This window comes from Pinus tabuliformis, chromosome 3_1, assembly GCF_031772625.1.
Source record: "Pinus tabuliformis cultivar Carrire ecotype Pingquan chromosome 3_1, CPIR1, whole genome shotgun sequence".
Lineage (NCBI taxonomy): Eukaryota > Viridiplantae > Streptophyta > Pinopsida > Pinales > Pinaceae > Pinus > Pinus tabuliformis.
The window spans coordinates 773,728,543-773,750,219 of NC_142301.1; the positions used below are offsets into that span (position 1 = coordinate 773,728,543).

The following is a 21,677-nucleotide window of genomic DNA, read 5'->3' on the forward strand; positions in this document are numbered from 1 at the left end:
GAATGTTCGATGCCTTTGATGGTGGAACTCCTTGAGATATTGTTCCTTGGAGTCCTTGCACCTGTAACCTACAAAAAACATAACAAAAACCACTAGATCTTTCTTCATAGAAACCATGTGAGAATTAGTATCAAAAGAAAACTAAAAAAATGCATTCTTAATATTATAAAAAACATTGTAAGTTGGGGAAAAGTGTGATTTCTCTATTAAACCAATGAAAGCTTACAATGTTTTATCCTTATTGGTCATTGCCCCTGGCTCCTCCTCTCACCACGGCTCACAATCAAGCTTCATTATTGACTGCAACTTCTCACAAAGAGAAGTGGGTACTCATTCTGACAACATTTCCTTATCTTTTATTTTTTGCCCTTTTCTCATTGGAGAACATTGTTTTTATAAATGGGTTTGAAGAGTGATCAAATGTATCTAAACACTTTGTTAACCATGTTTGATGTGGTCCTTTCATCCTTATATTTGAATTCTAGTAATCTTTTACATTTTATACCCTTATCCATTTTCCTTGTCAACCCTATCTGCTTCAACTCTCTTGTCCTAAAGTCTTAGAGCATTTCAACGCTCTTTTATAGTGTACTAGGGCCTTGAAGGGAAAAAAGTGATTTTTTTTGTAGGGTTTCCATGGCGTTTTCCTTGCATTCCATGCCTAATTTTGAGTTGCTTCCCTAGTAGACCAAGGGGGTGTCATTTTGAGCTATGATAGACCTAGGGTGTATTAGCTTGAGCTATAACAAATGTCCCCCAGTATAAGGTTAGAAGAGAAACTGATGGCTGAAATTTATTATAATACTATTTATGAGTTAGGTATATGGAGGGAGCTAAGGACATGAAACCTGCAAAGGATTTACAAATAGTTAGATACATATGATATACATCCTTGAGGTAGGCATACCCATACTCAATACCAAAGGAATAGAGCATATATGCCCACACAATATACTAAAGGCTCATGTCATCAAGGACTTATTATAATACGATGTAGATATCTATCATAGTAGATATCAGTAGGATTGTCGGCACTAATGAAAATTCCCAATTAATGTGATTATTAAAGTACATAATACATTATACAATGCATATTGGGGGAAGGAATGGGGAGGGAATATACTTATGTGATATATATTCAAGCCCCATGGTATTTCACTCATCCCAATAATATGTCTCTAGTATATGTGAATGAATGAGCTCATTTCAAACATGTAGGGACTATATAATTACCAGGAATTGTCATATCCTATTAACAAATGTGAGGGATACCACCAATTTAGTGGGTGAAATGAACAAGTTGTTGTTGAGAACTCGTAGATTTGGTCAATATGGTCCAATGAGGAAAACCCACTATCACTCGTGAGGAAACTTGCCACTGAGGACTGCAAGATGCATGGTATTAGACTATTTCTATATCTACATCCTAGAAAAGGTGTTGATGTTAATGGGAAGATATCCGTGGATGGATGGCCTTGATGTATCCCCCAACATTCAATATGAAATTAACACAAAGATGAGGTTAATGACACTAAAACGTAAATAACTAATGCACAACTAAAACATGGATGACCAAAAGAAAAGGTAGAATAATATTGTAGATGACTGCCTCTTACTTGGACTCCCCTTAAACATATAGAAGCATGACACAAATTTGAACTTGGAAGCTTACAATAAAGAGTACCATTTAGACATAATGGTGACACATGAGGCATCACCAGAGACCAGGGACTAGAATGGAAACCAATCATGTGAGATACTAGCTCAATAATAGAGTGACCTAACTCATGCTGATGGTTTGGCTCTAAAGACAGGAAAATACCAACTAAGGGGATGAGTCAAATAAGTGCCATTTTGAAGGGTGTCTGACGACTACCATGATAAAATGAAGATAATGAGACTTTACCCTCCTTTCCATTTTTGTATAGAGGATCCCTTTCATAGTTTAATGAGCATGAATAAGAATACATTGAGCTCGATAGTGTCTTTTTCATTCATTTTAACAATCCTGACAACGAGTTAAAGGTATACTCAGATCTATGTCTTTTTCATGAGATATTTTTAACGAGGCTAAAAAGGAGGTAAAAGTGTACTCAATGCTTTCTCATGGTTTAATGAGCATGAAAAGAGGTAAGATATCCCTCGTCAACTTTCATCTTGACTAACGAGTAGGAAAGAATGGAAATAAATAGGAATTTTCAAAGAGTTTGATGGGCATGAAAATATTTACAAAATAAGCCTAGGCATTTCATTATTTAACAAGCATGTAAAGAAGAAGAAAATGAAGCTCATTCTAGAGAGACACCTAGTATAATGGTATACATCTAGTTTTTAGGATGATAGAACCGACCTAAGAAAATCATGAAGTAATAGTGAAGTGTTTGGAAATGGGAATCCACTCATCATAGCGGTCTCTTTGAAAGGGTGTTGTGGGTTGCAAGATGGAGGCAATATGGATATGAAGGAAAGTAGTCAAGCATAACTGCAAGGTTGGCAAGCACAATGAAGGTAAGTAACATTATTATATAATCTAGCAAGACATTGATATCCATAGGCATAGGTGACCAAAAGGAAACAATAAAAGGATGGAAACCCCCTCAAAGGGTTGTATGGAGTTAGAGGAGTAGAAAAAGAGAGGTATGAGGCTCTGTTTTGATTTCATGGAGGGATTTAAAGAGGGTTCCCAAATTGAAAAATGAATGCAACATGTGAACCAAGGCAACAATCCAATGACATTATAGAGTGTCCATGAAGGATAGGCTCTAAAATACAAGTTACAAGGTGCAAAACAACACAATTAGTGTTGCAACTTTATGGAATGGTACCTAAGGCACAACAAAATGCTATGGGGAAGGTCAAAGATGCAATGGAAAGATTGAAGTGAATCCCAATTCTATATGCTAGTTTCAAAAGTATATCTCAAGTCACTAGTGTGTGTTGAAGAATCTATATCCTTTTCCAAAATGAATCAAAAAAATCCTTACAGGAGCATAGTATCATGAAAATATGATAAAAAATAATTAAAATGTTTCTTGAAAATGAAATATATAACAAGAATATACATGGTTGATGGGAAAATAGACATTTTGGAACTATTTCCCCATATAAAAGGAAAATTTTGACCACTGTGTCCATTTTTAAATCCAAAAGGATAAAATTTGTGGAGAAAACCTCTTCATGCTAGAATTTGTTTTTCATTTCCTAGGAGTATTATGCCACCAATCATAATCCGATCACCACCAAGTTAGATCTCGTATCCTCCTCCTTCATTTGATACCAATTTTTCTTGAATGTCCCTAAAAATTGAGTGTGTTGGAGGGTGAAATCATGGAGTTGGGTTACACTTTTTGGAAAGAGAGATAATGTTTAGGTGCAAAGAAGATGGCTTGATCAAGATATTTAAGTACTTGATCGAGCCTTTTTTAAGCGCTTTATCGATCTATTCAAGCACTAAAAAAGTAGCTCAAGCGAGAGTTAAAAGAAAACCCTCAATCGAACTTATCAAGCTGTAATGCTCGATCAAACATTATGGATTTATCAAGCCATTTATTTTTATTAAATACCCCACCAGCAGTCTGCACATGCCATTTGCATAGACCGCCATAAATTTGAGAGATTGACCAAGAGTATTGGAGCTCAATCAAGCAATTGAAGCATAGAGCATTCAAATCAATCTCACCAATGACCCCGCTAATGTCCGAGAGGCTCAAATGATGGTATATATTCTTTTTTTTTGTCTTTCTTATTTTTTTTCAAAATTAAACAAATTAATTTAAAAAAAAATAACAGCCATACAAAAATAGACAATGAAGACACAGAATGATCCTAGAGGTGGGCTCCTCAAGGATCCTGCCCATCTATAGCTCTTTCGAACTACAACTCCAAATCAGGAAACCTTCATCCTAGAGGTATCTCGGTTGTCATGGGGAACTCCTCCTCTTTTATTTTCACCAACATTGTCTTCGGATCATGTTTCTCATCCTTTTCCTTCTTCGTGAGAGGACACTTAGTAGTGTAGTGACCCATCTCACCACACCTGAAACACTTGATCTTCGAGATGACCTTCTTATGTCTTCACTGCTCTTTTTGTCCCTTCGATGGAAGGGATGCATTCTCCTCTTCCTCCCTGGCCTTCAACCCACTGCTGCTTCTTCCGTAAAGTTTAACCTTGACTAAGTATCTCCTCAACTCCTCTTGTTTTAGAGCTACCCACATCTCATCCTAATTAGGAAAGGTTGCTCTACCCAAGATACTCTGGACAAAGACTTGCCACTCATCTGAGATAAAATTGAGGGCCAATCTAACCAACTCCGAGTCTTGAGGTATATACCCCACAACAAACAATTCATCATGAGTCTCCTGAAGCTTTGTGAGGAATGGATCCACACGCTCCCCTTTCTACATCTGAGTAGATCTCAGTTTCTGTTCAAGATACATCTTCCACGGCATGGAAGATCTCTGATATAACATAGACAAAGTGTCCCACATTTCCTTAAAATTCCCTCTACTAGCGATGTGACAAACCACATGATCCTTCACTCCATCGAGGATCACTCTTTTCGCCTTCGCCATCTCTGCCTTGTATTTAATCAATGGATCTGCATTTGCAGGGATAACCACCATGTTGTTGACATATGTCTTAAGGGCATGCTCATATAGAAGGAATGAAATTATAGCCTTCTAGATGACGTTCTTGGATTCACCATCCAACCTGTTGTGATCCCTCAAGTCATTGGTTGTCATTTCTGCCACAAATGTTGAAAATTGCCTCTCTCGTCTATGTTGTTTCTGGGCTACCCTGCGCACTCCCTGCTAGAGCTAGTAAAACTACTGCCCCTTGCTACTGCTCAGCTCTAGAGAATTCCAATTCCTTGGCTAGGAATTCTCCGAGGAAGAAATTCCCTCAACCGTGCTTCTCCTTTCTCTGTTAACGATTTGCAACCTAGCAAACTGTCTACAGAAAAATCTGCATCCCACTAGCTCCCCTCACACTGAGGTTTTTGCACTACTCCCTCTTCCCTAGAAAAATCTCGATCTGGAAGCCCTTATCTCTGTCGAATCACTTGGAGAGAGTCTGCCTTGAAATTTTAGCCCTCCGGCGAAGAACTGTGCAAACCCTCTCGGGTTTCAAACTGCAACCTCCTGTAGCTTTTCGATTTCCTTCTTCTGCTCAATGTTGTTTTCTCTGGCATTGCTCTTCTTGTTCAACCTGTAGCTTTGATACCATATGAAAATTCCTAAACTGGAATCCCTACTACAGCAATTGATTATATTTCTCCTACTTGTTAGATTTAAATGAACAAGTTATTTGCAGTTTCCTATGGAAAATTTTGAAATACATACACTATTGCCTTCACTTAATTAATTTACATTCTGAAACAAGATACTGAGCAAGAAAAAAAATACAACACAATAACATCATTATTTTTGGACAAATGTCCCCGGAAAAACCCAATGCAGGAAAGTCGGTGCAGTAGATATGAGGGTTTATTATTATTAAGCAGTAGAAAATTCTAAATATATCTCTAAATACCTCAAGGGTTATTCAGTTACCAAGAGAGAAATACTAGCAAAAATATTTGTGAGATTACCTCACACAATCACTGAGAAAAATACCAGCTGATCCAGTCACCGGATGAGGTGCCTCTGGAAGGCCCTGCACTGCCTCTATGCAGTCCTCATACAATCCCTGCATCATCCCCTCTAGGCACTGCATCACCTAGCCAACTAATCGATTTTCTGCTCGGAGTCACTGCTCTCAGCCTCCTGATCTCACACCCTGGCTACCGGCTTCTAAAACTGACTCTGCTACAAAATTTTAGACTCTCTCTCACCCTCTGCATTGCCTCTACATGAGAGCTGTAAAATCACTCTCTTCCTCTCTTTGTTGATGATTCTCCAACTAAGAAAATCTATCTCTCTTCAGATACTATCTCTGCCCCTCAACTGTGAGAAATCTACTCAAATAGAATTTCCTCCTGAGAGCTTTTCAGTTCATAAATTCGATCTTTTGATCTCTCGATGTGTTTTCCAATTGACCCTCAAGCTTCCTTAAATAATCTTCTCGTTGACATTCAACGGCCCAGATGAAAAGCTAATCAATGGCTAAGATGATTTTAGCTTGATCCTCATCTTCTTCTAGAAGTTACACCGAGAATTAGAATAATACACATTAATATTTTTAATTTCCAATGTTTAGACTTAGGGGCCCTTTAAAAAATATAAATTATTTTAATAAAATTATTTATGGGTGGAATTTCCTAAAACGCTCTTTGGGTTATTTGGAATACATGTGCCCAAGCTTCCCTGCAAAATTTCAGGCCTAGTGCACATCCGATGCTACCCCAAATCAACAACCTGCAACCATACAACATGATTGTATAATATTAAATACAAGAATACATACCTCATTTTACCTTTAGGTCATCTAGCATTCTTCCAAAAACTTCCTTTATTAATAAGATCTTCAACCCCTTGATCTGCTTCATTTCTCATGTCATCATACCATCATCCCATGAATTCCATAAATTGGGGTTCCTGATGAAACAATTACTTCCACTTTAGATCTATGAATCCTCCAATGAGTATTCCATCAGAGAATCTTGAGGATACCACATATTCTTATTGAGAAAATATTTCCCTTTTTACTGATGTATGACGAGACTTGTCATGGATGACTTTTTCCTTTGATCTTTCAATGAGGTCACCAAGAGCTATATTGACTACCATAGATTTTGTTCCAGCGGTCCTTCATATTTCCCTATGGTGATGTCACGAGCTCTTGCTTCTAATGCTTCTCCTTCCTTGTTCTTTCTTCTTTCAGTTTCCTCCATTTCTTTGGTGAAATGGGCTTCTTCTCTATTCTTCTTGTTATTTTCCTTCTTAAGCTAAGGACAATCTTTCCTATAAAGTACATAACCTTCCATAGCATTGAATTTCAGCTATGCTCTTTTTCCCTTTTTTGAGTACTATAATTTTCCAAACTTCCTTTCCTTCCAACAAATGTTTGAGTCCTCAACACTTTTGCCCTCAACTTGTCCTTTTCTATCTTGCATAGAAATCACAAGTTGAACTTATCCCATGAATTTTGTTACCCTCGTGATGATGTCACGAGTCTTTATTTCTAATGCTTCTAAGATGTCATACCACATCTTATTGTAGACATAACCTATGCAAGATCTAGGAGCCAGTGAGAGAGACTATCTTAATGATTTCTTACTCCCTCTTACCATGGAATTATTTTCCTCATCTCCTCCTATCCTTTCAGCGATATGAAATTTCTTTTCTTGTAATGCTCATAGTTCTTCTTCCATATTATGTGATGTCTCCAATATTTTTTATGTGAGAGGACTTTAAGAGTTCCTTCCCATGAATTAAAAGGAGACCTTTTTCATTGATATGTTTCATGACTTCACTTATCTACGAGGACTATGACATTCCTCCTTATTTCATGCAAGGACCTTCGATCACCCAACCAGCTCATCGATTTCCTCATAGAATGAAGTCATTTAACTAAAATTGATTAAAGAATGAAAAATACTTACTTGTCATGTGAAGATGAAATCTTCACCTTGATCATGTTGAAAGTGGTTGAAGCAAATGCATTGATGCTTCCTCCTGATGAGATCCTTGTTTTAATGATAGGATATTTCCTTCTTACCTTCAAGATACTTCGACTTATACATATGATCCTCATGATTAACAAATTGTTGATATACTTGAGATGGCACTATATTTCTATCACATAAGTGGACTATGGAACCTTGTAGCATTCTATTGAAGTTGCAGCATCGTGTAGAACCATAGAGAATTGAGGTCACTTGCCATGATTATCATCTTATGGAACTAAGACGCATCACTTAGTATTACTATGGTTGTATCAACATATACCTTCATTCTACATCGAGTATTGTCCATACAAACTATGACTCAGGTATAGTGAGACCTATTTCTGATCAATATGTCGTAGATGATCCACTTCTATATGCCATCGAATACATATCATCAAGCTCTGGGAATCCAAGTTATCAAGACTGTTCTCTTTATAAAAAGGGTTCAATCCGAGGTTGTGACTATCGCTGGTATGTTGGGATCATGCCATTGTGAGATTATTGAGATCATTGTGTTATGACATAGACCAAGGCTGTGAGAGGCACTGAAACTGTTGCCATGTACCCAAAGACTGAGCATTGTGATCTAACATCAAGACCTCATCTTTTGACTGAGATTAATTAATCATATTGTGATCTTCTATTGTGACATCAAGATTCCAATAGCACCGAGATTGTGGCTAGTTGTAGACTGATTCTTCAATCTTTGATGTAGATCTTGATCCTTTTCTTTTGATAACCTTCAACTTTCTTTGTCGCCCTTCTTAAAACTTGATCCTTGAATGTCTCTTTATGCCCTTCCTTTGACTTCAACACCTTAGCTCTAATTCCATGTTGAAGAATCTAGGGAAATTAGGTTAATAAGATTCTTCTCTCGATGATAACTATTTGTGAGGTACTTTTTACTTTTTCTTATTAGCACAATGTTCTCTTGTTATTATTAGAGTGTGTTTTCTTACTTCATTTGTATACATTCTGAGGTCGACATCAAGAGGAGGATGACTTTTCTTGTCTATTAGAGGGCTTCTCGTCAACTTGTAGACCTAGATACATTCTTTATATGCCTAAGAAGGGTCATACATGACATTGACTTTAAAAACAAAAATCCCTTGCTCATGAAACCCATGAAGCAAGCTAATAATAAATTATTTTCTTCATTACATCATTTACAAAAATCAAAATTACATGTCATTATGAAGATCGAACCTAGTTACATTTTACAACAAAGTAGGGGGAATGAAGAGAGAGGAGAGAGATAAATGGATAATACATAGCTAGATAATGAGGGAGAGAGGAGGGGGAATCGAAAGGAGGAGTATGTGAGAGAGACAGATAGAGACAAGGGGATTGAAAGAGAGAGAGAGAGAGTTTAAGAATGAGAGTGAGAGAAACATAAAGAGCGATGGTGAGGGAGGAGGAAGACTGGGAGAGGTATATAGGGAGGGAAGGGGGGAGAGGAAGGGGAAGAGAAACGAAGAGTGTGTGTGTGTGTGTGTGATAGAGAGAGAGAGAGAGAGAATTAGGGGGTAGATAAGGAAATACAGATGGAGTGAGAGAGAGAAATAAAAGGAGAGAGTAAGAGAGAGAGAGATTGAGCTAGATGAGAGAGAGACACAGAGAGACAAAGAAAGAGAGAGTGGTAGGGGTGTTGGGTTGTGTTATATTCTTTCCACGATTAAAAAACCATAAAATTTATAATTATAATAATTGAAAAACAAAAAAGTTATAATTATAATTATTGAAAAATATTGTTAAAAATTCATTTGTTGTTTTTTTGAGTGAGAGTAGACCCAATCTAGGAAGAGGCTAGCTTTTCTAGATTGTGTTAGTATGGTGGCTTTTGGGATATTTAATTTCCTCAAAGAAGCTTCCATCTTCAATCCCTCTCCATGATGTTTCAACCCTTAGACCTGACTCCCTCTCCATATTGTTTCAAACCTTAACCTTATCCCAAATAAACCAACTAATCTGCATCTCATAAATGTTAAAAATTAATTTTTTTTTTTAAATAAAAATTCATAATTTTTAAAATAATAAATTTTAACCATATCCCCATAATTCAAATAATTCAAAAAAAATTCATACAACTAACTTCTAAAATTCAAAATTTTAAAGAAATATATATATAAAACAAAAGCGAATGAATAAACAAATATACATATATTATTAAAAAACAAAAGCCTTCAAACAATAGACTTGCCCCTATTCAAAAGTAGTGTTTCCCAAAGAAGGCACTACAAAATCTCCATGCATGTAATCGCAGATCGTTGATGCCACATACCCGCTGGTTTGGCAAGAAAGGGCCACCGCCCTTCTCCATGCGAACTTATATACCTAACAAGCTGCATGTCCTCTTGAACAGTCCAGGGCCCCTTCCTCGTCTTCGGTTCCTCCTCATCTCCAACAGCAGAAAATTCCCACCAGGTTCTCAACGCCATAGAATTAGCCTACCAATGTTGCAGCTCTGACTCTCTAATTCCTTCCTGATTGCTTGAAACTTCAACACCTATAATTTTACCAAAATTACCACCTGTAGACACCAATAAAATCCCAGAAATTTCCAACCTTAACTTAGAACTTCAGAGGGAAAGAAAAACCAACAGCTTCCCATGACTGGTTATCTCAATGCCTACTAAAGGAATTTAGCCTTCTGTGGCACACACTGACAAACACTGAAATATTGACGATATCCAAAATTGAATTGAATCTTCCCTCACGTAAGCCCGGCGTTTGAATGTTAAGTCCAGCACAGTGTCGTTCACCATTTATAGGCATCTCTGCTGGGGATATCCAGCAAGTGATTTGACAAACCCATGATTTGGAAGATCTTAGGGGCCGCAATCCGTGTCAGCAATACAAAGTAAATCACATGAAAATATCTGCTAAAAAAAAAAAAAAAATATGCAGTTCAAGAAAAGATTCATACACATTGAATGACCGTTTTCAGTGCAATTAAAAACAAATTCGGCCTGATGTGCTTTCAAATCTCTGGAGGGAAAAGTAGACAGCTACCACAGCATGGTTTTTAGATTTAGAAGATCGACATATAATTTCAGAAAGCGATGGAAAACGTTATAATATAGATACAGCAGAATACAATCCAGAATGACCCTGGAATTATATTGTTGACAACTCGAAAAACAGACCCCAATGTGGTTGCAGATGATCGGCTTGAGGGGCCATTGTTCCTGGACAAACTGATTGTTTGTGAAGAATTATGACAGCAGAGACTATACACAAAATCTGCCGCGTGGGGTGGTCCTTCGCTTTCATGACGAGGAGATATTTTTGGCCGGTTTGGAAAATAGACTTCGTTCGCGACCGAGGAGGCTCGAGAGACAGACTTACCATTGGTGGGATTATTTTAAGGATTCGTTTCCGTTTATTAGAGACAGAAAGAATGGGTGCTTTCCAATAAACCTATTTAATACTTCCTGCAATATACACTTAACACCAACGAGCCGCTCTATAATCCTGAACTCTTTTAGTTTATATATAAAAGTAGCTGCATACCTTTTAAATGGGCTAATAATTTTCCAAATCGAGTAATGGGTTATACAGTGTGAGGATAAGTGTATGCTATTTTGAATGGACATCAATCAATCACTGAGAGGATTGTACTGAATTGTGTTTAGCTCGGTCAGACATCAGACATCAATCACTGACAGATAATGATTGAAGAGATTTGGAGACTCCCTGTGTATGTGAAAATAAACAATAATAATGGCATATCCTCTACTGAATTGTGTTTAGCTCGGTCAGACATCAATCACTCACAGATAATGATTGAAGAGATCTGGAGACTCCCTATCTATGTGAAAATAACCAATAATAATGGCATAATTTTTAAACAAGTGAATGAACTCTCAAAGTGGAAAATAAGAATTGCAACCTAACCGACCGGTCCTTGTGCTAAGGAGAGATAATCTCACAAAAACGCAGCCGCCAGATATGTGTTCACTAGTTATAGCCGAGAGATATGTGCCCTTTTCCTTGCTAGGTGAAGTGTTAGAAACACAACACCATATTAAGTAGAATATCAATAGCAATCTAGCACTTAAAGTTATCTTACCCCTTAGTTTGGTGGAGATAATCAATTTTAGTTGTTAATAGACCCAGAAATTATGGATGGTAGGACTATAGAATAGTATCAAAATCTGATAATAGAAGTCAATTGTTTGATCTGACTCAGGTCCATGACTATTTCATAATTTGTAATGAAGATAAGGATGTTGTTAATAGACTATAGAATGATATTGACTAGTTGGTAATAGGATATGGAATGATATTGAATTATTGAATAATATCATATTATCTTTTTTTTTTTTGATGGTTAAAAGTATGTGCTTGTTTCTGTACACTTAAGTTCTTTTTGTACCCTTGAATGAGTTTAATTGTTAGGGATATATGTTTCCTCCTCAACTTTATAAGTTGAAGTTCAAAGTGGAGACCATAGATTTCTCAATTTTAAGAAACATCCAAACTATTGTGGTCCAACATGAATGTATTACATGGCCCAACAAGTTTATTGAAGGCCTAGTGTCACACCCCTATAGTGTACCCAAGGTCAAAGGTTGACTTAGCACTCAAGTCACTTAGCTCTCTATAGGTCATGCAACATTGCTACTTGTTTTGCCTCATCAAGTTTCCCTGATCAAAGACTATGTGAGTTGAGACTATGGTTAACACTTCAACTTCTTTTAAAATGTTAACACTTAAGAAATATTAACATACACATGAATATATTGTGCACAACAATCATAAGAGAAGTAATATTTGTTATAAACCAAGTGGCCCAACTAGCCTAACATTAAGAATAAGTGTTTACAACGAAATATGTAACTCGTACAAAGTTTCAATTGTAAAAAGTTAAGAAAATTCATGTCATTACAATCCAACATAACATAAAACCCTAGATTTCACCCATGCACGATCACATCTTGAGTCGGCTGTCATGCAACCAAATAACAACTCTTATCATGTCATTGTTTACCACAAACACCATGCCCCCAGAAGTTGCACCTTGATCATACAGCTACCTTCTTGCACTTCATTCATGCCAAATTGTTGAACCATGTCAAACTGTCCACTATAAAAGATTTAGTTTACACCCTTGTGCTAAGAATAATCTCAAGTTGTATGAACACTTGTTTCTCATCTAACACTTCACCACTCCAAGCTTTCCCAAACAACCAACACACCTAAGTGGAACAAATTCCTACTTCTTGAACAGTTTCACAATACAACTCATTACAACTATGTAGCCTATTCAAACATTTGACTTCACAAAGGTACCTGAAACATATCCCCTAATTTTTGCAACTAGGTCTCTTGTTCACTCTTCAATCGTGTTGTGTTCTGAATTGTGTTCTACTCACCCACTCAGTTGTGTCTTCACTCAATTCACTCCATGGAATTTATATGTGACCTAACACCTCAAAGGGTCACATTGTTTCATTATGGAACAAGTTCAACACACAAATGCACCCATGTGCCTTTTCTTTATGATGTTTTAATCATACTATTCACCAACATGCGTGCCCAAGCCAAGCTTCTCCATCATGCATTCACCTCTTAACCAACAAGCCAACCCACCTTCTTCATGCATGCATTCCACTGCCATGTATCCTTGCCCATATAGTGCATGGGAATCTATGTCAACCCATCCCTTTTGTCAATATGCCAAACTTGTATCAACTGACCATTTCGACCAAACATGCTTTGGTCACAAGCCATCTTGTTATCCAACCTTAGCACATACACCAAACAATGGCGGAAGCCCCTTGACAAATTTTCAAGTCCAAGGTATCCCCTCACCTAATATAATTATTGGTGCACTTGTATTGCCATGCAACAACCCTAAGTTTTGCAGTTCGCTCATCACACTACACAACCCTTAATGGAGAGCGTCTCTACCTATCTAAAGGTTTTACACGTAACTTATAACTAGACACCTATATAGACATTTTTATCATATTTATATTGTTTAAACTTAATCACTTTTAACAATTGCAATTAGCTCATCACACTATACACCCCTTGATGGAGAGTGTCTCTGCATATCCAAAAGTTTTACACGTAACTTATAACTAGACACCTATATGATAAGTTTTGCACGTAACTTATAACTAAACACCTATATAGACATTGTCATCATATTTATATTATTTAAACTTAATCACTTTTAACAATTCCATAAGCATAGTACTATGATATGAATTTCGTATCACGATCAGGTCAATTACTTCTTCAATAGATGTTTCAACTAGAGAAACAATACTAATCTCATACCATGCCAGATAGAAAAGCACCCGTAGTAATCTACTAGCATAAATAAATTCATTGTCATACTATCATATAACAAACTTGTTGGTTAATACATCTTGAAAAAATTGTTGGTCCTCTGGGTGTTGCCTAGGTTTTGATCGAACTAATCGTAAGGATATCAAGGAGCCATGTTTTGAGCCATATTATAGGGCGCCCTTAATCATTGGTGGAATTTTTTTTTATTTTTTCAATTAATATGGTTTAATAGAATACTTATTTTATATATCATTTCAATTTTTTGTTGGTGTTTTATAACATATTTGTTCAACAATTTATTGGTCTCCATTCATGATTGGTAAATTATTATGGCTTTATCATTAGTACAATTTATCATAATAGCTCTGATAAAATTACTGAAATATTTATTGTTATTTTTTCTTTAGATTCTAGATTCTTTAATTAGTAGTTTTTAATTAAATTAGTTAAAATACAAGAAATAGAAAATATAAATAAATAAAAATATCATCTAAAATAAACACAAATATTTTTCCCCAGTTTTTTTAAGAGAAAAAAATAAATACAAACACTATCCAAAATAAACACAATTATTTTCAGTGAGAAACCCTTTTGAAACTTGACAGCTGTATCCAGGATTTCCAAAAAAAATTACCAGATTTTAAGAAAATAGTGCCTGAATTTCTATTATTAGTGCTTAACATTAATCATTCTTCCACATGTCAACTAAGAAATAGAAACAAAATAATTGAATAAATAAAAATTTATGGCACCATGAATTTTTTTTGGAATGGGGCGATATTTTTTTCCAAGAAATCTGGCCATGGCATAAAAAATACATATCATTGGAATGCCGCTATATTTTTTTTTCAAGAAATCTGGCTATGGGATAATAAATACATAAAAATTTACTATCATGAATTTCTGATTAGAATCCAGTGATATCTTTTCTTTAAAATCTTACCATGAAAATGATTGAATGTGTGTTTTGTATGGTGAAAATGTATCCAATACTATCAAAGACCCACAAACAAAAATCTCCTCTCAATTTCATGAAAATAATATCAAGATTTTCATTCTTCTCAAAATAGTGCCAAATTTTCCATTTGTCTCAGAGCTGGAACATCGCCTCTTTAGACCACTATTAAAAAAAAGAAAAAACATGACGTAATCTGCGTGCACACAAAGCGAGGCAAGGCTTTGCGTAGGAACCCCCGCTGATCTGGTACGTTACATCGTTTACTTTATCGTTCCTGGCCACATTCGTAGCCATCCCGACACGCGTAAAGCTGATGCGAATGGAACGGTCATGTTTATTCATCCAGAACATTCCATAATACATCAGAATAACCATTCAGGTAACTCCAGCTCTCTGGGAAGCTATCTGGTGAAGGTACCATATAGGAAAAATCTAGACTCACGCCATCATCTGCAAATAACTCAGAAGATAGCAGAGTTGCCAGAGAACCCACTGAAAAAATATAAGGTAACCCCGCGTTCTCAAACAGCTCCTCTGATCCTTCCAAATGTCCCTGCAAAGCTGCGCCGTGTTGCGCATCTTCATTGATTTGAGAATCCTCTCGAATTTCTCCCTGCAATCCATTATCGCAATCTTCTCTGCTACTTGGAGAACTATGACTTTGTAGATATGGGGTTTCCTTTGGTTGAACCGCTATTTCCTCGGTAATTTGCCTTGTGATTCTAGTGGAAGACTCCAGACTATCTAGGCCAGGCAGTCTCTGAGATGAAGTTGCGAGGAAGTCAGAACCCTTTGAGCCTGCAATTTGTACGCCACTGTCTGCATCCATGCTGTTGCTGCCACTCTCAGCTTGCAGATTCCGATTCAGTCTTTTCTTGATACGAGTTCTCCAGTAATTCTTGATTTCGTTGTCCGTTCTCCCCGGTAAATTCTGCGCAATGCTAGACCACCTGACCATTTGAAACTGAAATATACTTAGAAAGCCGAATATTTAGACACATATCTACTGAATATGTTGCAATTTATGAAGAGTATTATAGACTATACCTGTTCCCCCAACGGCGATGGAGTTTAATGATCAAACGTTCTTCTTGAGGAGTGATCTTGCTGCGCTTGAGATCAGGTCGGAGGTAGTTGATCCACCTAAGCCTACAGCTCTTGCCTGTTCTGTTTAGGCCTGTAAAGTACATACATTTCACATTTCGATTAACCAAAATAGTTAAAATTCTTGAGTGAATTAATTTCTTTGCTTTGTCAAATCGACAATTATAACCAAAAAAAATGTTTTGATCTTCTTCGAAAATTTATTATGCCGAGCGCTAATAACACCCACGATCCCGACATATTCTCATCTAAAAAAATAAAAGCATTGGCGTAGCAAATGAATGGTAGGGCTTTTGTTTTCGGGAATAATAAGTTTTAATAAGTTTTAACGATGTAATTTTCATAGTGGAATCTATTTAGAGGCTAGCTTTTTTAGACTTTGTTAGCCTGGATGTCCTTGCCATAGTTAATTCTCTCAAGATGGCTTTCATAATCTCTATGAGGTTTCAACCTTTGATCTGATTTGAAACTAACTAAATCTCACCCAAACTAATTATTTTACATCTCATAAAGTTTAAAAATTTATGATTTTAAAAATAAAAATTCATGATTTTCGTCAACCCCTTTCTATGAGATTTCAACCTTAACCTAATCTGAAACAAACTAAATCCCACATAGCCCAACTAATTTACATCCGTGAATGTTAAAATTTCATGATTTGTGAAATAATAAATATTAATGATATATCCAAAATTCAAATAATTCAGATTCTTTTCATATAACTAACTTCATTTATACATTTTAAAACTCATTTTAAACCTTTAAAATCCATAATTCTATCCCAAAATAATGATTGAAAAACAAAAGCCTTCAAACAATTAGACTCCGCACGTTCAAAAATATTGTTCCCCGAGGTATGCACGTTAAAAACTCAATGCATGTAAACTCCATGCATATAATATCACATACCCGCTGCTTTGGCAAGAAAGGGCCACCGTCCTTCTCCATGCGAACTTATATACCTAATAAGCTTCATGTCCTCTTGAACAGTCCAGGGCCCCTTCCTCGGCTTGGGTTCCTCCTCATCCTCAGCAGCAGAAAATTCCCACCAGGTTCTCAACGCCATAAAATTAGCCCACCAAAGTTGCAGCTCCGACTCTCTAATTCCTTCTGAACAAAGTGCTTGAAACTTCAAAACCGACAATTTACGTTAATTACCACCTGTACACACCAATAAAATACCCAGAAATTTCCGCCCTTAACTTAGAACTTCAAAGGGAAAGAAAAACTGCAGGGTCATCTCAATTCTTACTAAAAGATTTCAGCCTTCTGTGGCACACACTGGCAAACACTGAATATTGTGTTTTTCCAAAATTGAATTGAAGCTCCCCTCACGTAAGCTCGGCGTTTGATTGTTGAGGCGAGCACCTAGTTCACCTTTTATAGGCATCTCTGCTGGGGATCTCCAGCAGATGATTTGACAAACCAGTGATTTGGAAGATCTAATGGGCAATCCATGTCAGCAATACAAAGTAAATCACATGAAAATATCTGCTAAAAATAAAAAATATGCAGTGCAAGAAAAGATTCATACACATTGAATGACGGTTTTCAGTGCAATTAAAAGCACTTTCGGCCAGAGGTGCTTTCAAATCTCCGGAGGGAAATGTAGACACGTACCACAGATTTAGAAGACCGACATATAATTTCAGAAAGCGATGGAAAACGTTATAATATAGACACAGCAGAATACAATCCAGAATGATCATGGAATTATATGGTTGACAACTCGAAGAAAAGACCACAATGTGGTTGTGGATGATCGGCTTGAGGGGCCATTGTTCCTGGACAAACTGATTGTTTGTGAAGAATTATGACAGCAGAGACTATACACAAAATCTGCCGCGTGGGGTGGTCCTTCGCTTTCATGACGACGAGATATTTTTGGCGGGTTTGGAAAATAGGCTTCGTTCGCCACGGGGGAGGCTCGACAGACAGACTTACCATCGGTGGGATTATTTTAAGGATTCGTTCCCCTTTATTATAGACAAAAAGAATGGGTGCTTTCCAATAAACCTATTTCATACTTCCTGCAATGTACACTTAACACGAGCTTCGTTGCAATTGGTATATCTGGCGCAAAAGTTACCAGGGAAACGCCAACGAGTCACAACATAATCCTGAACTGTTTTAGTTTGTATATATAGACGGTTGGTCTCCTTTTATTCGGGAAAGGTCTAATGAATAAAAAATTATCGAATATATCTGAATACTTACTGTGCATGTGGAAAATAATTAATAAAAGTAGCATACCTTTTAAATGGGTTAATAGTTATCCAAATCTGAGTAATGGATTATACACTGCGAGGATGAGTATATGCTATTTTCAATGGACATCAATCAATATCACTGACAGATAATCATTGAGAGATCTTGAGACTCCATGCGTATGTGAAAATAACCAATAATAATGGCATAAATTTTAAATAAGTGGATGGACTCTCAAAGTGGAAAATAAGAATTGCAACGTAACCGGTCCTTGTGCTGAGGAGAGATAATCTCACAAGAACGCAGCCCCAGATATGTGTTAGTAGTTATAGCACCACTGCCCTTTTCCTTGCTAGGTTAAGTGTTAGAAACACAACACCATATTAAGTAGAATATCAATAGCAACGTAAGCACTTATCCTAACCCTTAGTTTGTCGGAGATAATCAATTTTAGTTGCTAATAGACCCTAGACCTCAGAACTTATGGATGGTAGGATTATAGAATATTTTCAAAATTTGATAGGATAAGTCAATTGTCTGATTTAGCTCATGTTTATGAATATTTCATAATTTGCAATGAAGATAATGATGTAGTTAATAGGCTATATAATGATATTGACTAGTTGGTAATAGGATATGGAATGATATTGATTTATTGAATAATATCACATTATCTCTTTTCTTTTTTTTCTTCTTATGGTTAAGAATATGTGTTGTTTTTGTACACTTAAGTTCTTTTTGTACCATTGAGTGAACTTAATGGTTAAGGATATATGTTTCCTCCTCGAGTTTATAAGTTCAAGTTCAAAGTGGGGCATAGTATGTACACCTTGGTAGACATTAATAGTCAAATTTTTTAGAAGAGGCATGTACCAATTAACAACCAGAGCAATGTGAGACCATAAGTTTCTCAATTTTAAGAAACACCCTAACTATTGTGGTATAGCATGAATGTATTACATGACCCAACAAGTATTTTGAAGGCCTAGTGTCACACCCCTATAGTGTACCCAAGATCAAAGGTCGACCTAGCACTCAAGTCACTTAGCCCTCTATAGTTCATGCAACATTGCTACTTGTTTGCCTCATCAAACTTTGTTGATCAAAGACTGTGAGTTCGGACTATGGATCACACTTCAACTTCTTTAACAATGTTAACACTTAAGAAATATTAACATACACATGAATATACCATGCAAAAAAATCATACGAGACAAGAAATATTTGCTATAAACCAAGTGGCCCAACTAGCCTAACATTCAAAACAAGTGTTTACAACGAAATGTGTAGCTCTTACAAACTTTCAACGGTAAAAAGTTGAGCAAATTCATGTCATTACAATCCAACATAACATAAAACCCTGGTGTGCACCCTTGCACGGTTACATCTTTACTCGGGTGTCATGCACCCAAAGACCAACTCGCATTATGTCCTTGTTTACCACAAACACAATGGCCCCACAAGTCGTACCTCGATCGTGCGGCTAGCTTCATGCACTTCATTCATGCCAAATTGTTGAGCCATGTCAAATCGTCCACTATCTAAGATTTAGTTTACACCCTCGTGCTAAGAATCATCTTAAGTTGTGTGAACACTTGTTTCTCATCTAACACTTCACCACTCCAAGCTTTCCCAAACAACCAACACACCTAAGTGGAACGACTTCCTACTCCTTGAACAGTTGCACAATACAACTCATTACAACTATGTAACCTATCCAAACATTTGACTTCACAAAGGTACCTGAAACATATCCCCTAAGTTTTTGCAACTAGGCCTCTTGTTCACTCTTCAATTGTGTTGTGTTCTGTATTGTGTTCTACTCACCCATTAAGTTGCGTCTTCACTCGATTCACTCCATGGAATTTATATGTGACCTAAAACCTCAAAGGGTCACATTGTTTCCTTATGGAACAAGTTGAACACACAAATGCACCCATGTGCCTTTTCTTTGTGATGTGTTAATCATACTACTCGCCAACATGCATGCCGAAGCCAAGTTTCTTCATCATGCATTCAGCTCTTAGCCAACAAGCCAACCCACCTTCTTCATTCATGCATCCAACTTCCATGTATCCTTGTACACATAGTCGATGGGACTCTACGTCGACCCACCCCTTTTGTCAATGTGCCAAACTTGTATCAACTGACCATTCCAACCAAACATGCTTTGGTAACAGGCCACCTTGTTATGTAGCCTTAACACATACATCAAGCAATGGCGAAAGCCCCTTGGCAAATTTCCAAGCCCAAGGTGTCCCTTCACCTAATATAATTATTGGGTGCACTTGTATTGCAATGAAAAAACCCTAAGTTTTGCAATTCACTCGTCACACTACACACCCCTTAATCGAGAGTGTCTCTAACTATCCAAGGGTTTTACACCTAACTTATGACTAGACACCTATATGGACATTCTTATCATATTTCTATTATTTAGACCTAATCACTTTTAACAATTCCATAAGCATTATAATACTAGTAATTATCTTTAGTATGAATTCCTTATCATGATTAGGTCAATTACTTCTTCAATTATGTAACAACTAGAGAAACAATATGTATTAGTGGTTACACCACTACTAATCTCATACCATGTGAGAGACAAAAGCACTCGTAGTGAGCCACTTGTGACAATCCCTTAATACTAGCATAAAGAAATTCATTATCATACCATGATATAAAAAAACTTGTTGCTTAATATATCTTGAAAAAATGGTGCTCCTCTAGTTGTTGCCTAGTTTTTGATCGACTTAATCATAAGGATATCAAGGAGCCATGGCTTGAGCCATATTGGAGGGTTCCCTTAATCATTGATAATTTTTTTTTTTCCAATATGGTTTAATAGAATATTGTAATGTTCCTAAACATGAATTTAAGTGATAAACCAATTAAACAAATAGTTCAAAAGTGGAAAATTAAAAACTTTTAGCAAACACCCATGAAACATTGTAATACTAGAACTGTTGAGAAATATATTATGAAATATGAAGGCATGAGTACAATATATAAATGGAGTAGTGCACTTGGGCTAGTCACAAACCCAGGTGGTAGAATAGTTGGAAAGATGGTTGTTCAGTTGCTACTCTACTATGCTTTGCGTTGTCTTAGTGAACTGTTGATTTGCTCACTTCGAATTGCTGGAAAGTGCCCAAAACCTGCCTAGAAAATTCTATCCTTTTAGCCTTAGACTCCTTGAACAAAACCCAGAAGAACCCAGAAGGGAATTTCTCTGATTTTGACATCGGATTTTCAGCTTCTTGGGAGCTGCTCTTTGACTACATCTACTAACTTTCGGCTTGCTGGAAAGTGCCCAAAAACTGCCCAGAAAATTCTTTTTTTTTGGCCTTAGACTCCTTGGACAAAACCCATAAAACCCCAGAAGGGAATTTCTCTGATTTTGACTTTGGATTTTCTGCCTCTTAGGAGCTGCTCTCCAACTACATCTCCTAACTTTTGGCCTGCTGGAAAGTGCCAAAAAATTGCCCAGAAAA

At 36.7% G+C, this 21,677-nt stretch overlaps 1 protein-coding gene across 2 annotated transcripts; it reads right to left on the reverse strand.

The window, feature by feature from the left end:
• Window positions 1-14,975: 14,975 nt before the first annotated feature.
• Window positions 14,976-17,391, reverse strand: LOC149189672 (uncharacterized). Of its 2 annotated transcripts, XM_089413258.1 has the most exons (4): window positions 17,228-17,391; window positions 16,885-17,104; window positions 15,919-16,048; window positions 14,976-15,821 (listed from the first exon to the last, which is right to left on the reverse strand). In XM_089413258.1, exons 2-4 carry the CDS (start codon window positions 17,039-17,041, stop codon window positions 15,206-15,208), a joined length of 903 nt encoding a protein of 300 aa, XP_089269384.1. In that variant the 5' UTR covers window positions 17,042-17,104; window positions 17,228-17,391; the 3' UTR covers window positions 14,976-15,205. The 2 variants fall into 2 exon arrangements, with proteins under 2 accessions (XP_089269384.1, XP_089269383.1); XM_089413257.1 differs by having other exon boundaries at window positions 16,885-17,390.
• Between the last annotated feature and the right edge of the window lie 4,286 nt (window positions 17,392-21,677).

What these genes read in the sequence shown, in the direction of transcription:
- LOC149189672 (XM_089413258.1), bottom strand. Translation starts at nt 17,041, where the DNA reads ATGGCGTTGAGAACCTGGTGGGAATTTTCTGCTGCTGAGGATGAGGAG. An exon ending in CTTTCTTGCCAAAGCAGCGG is followed by an intron (nt 16,049 to 16,884) that starts GTATGTGATATT and finishes TGTACTTTACAG; the next exon opens with GCCTAAACAGAACAGGCAAG. An exon ending in CATCGCCGTTGGGGGAACAG is followed by an intron (nt 15,822 to 15,918) that starts GTATAGTCTATA and finishes TCAAATGGTCAG; the next exon opens with GTGGTCTAGCATTGCGCAGA.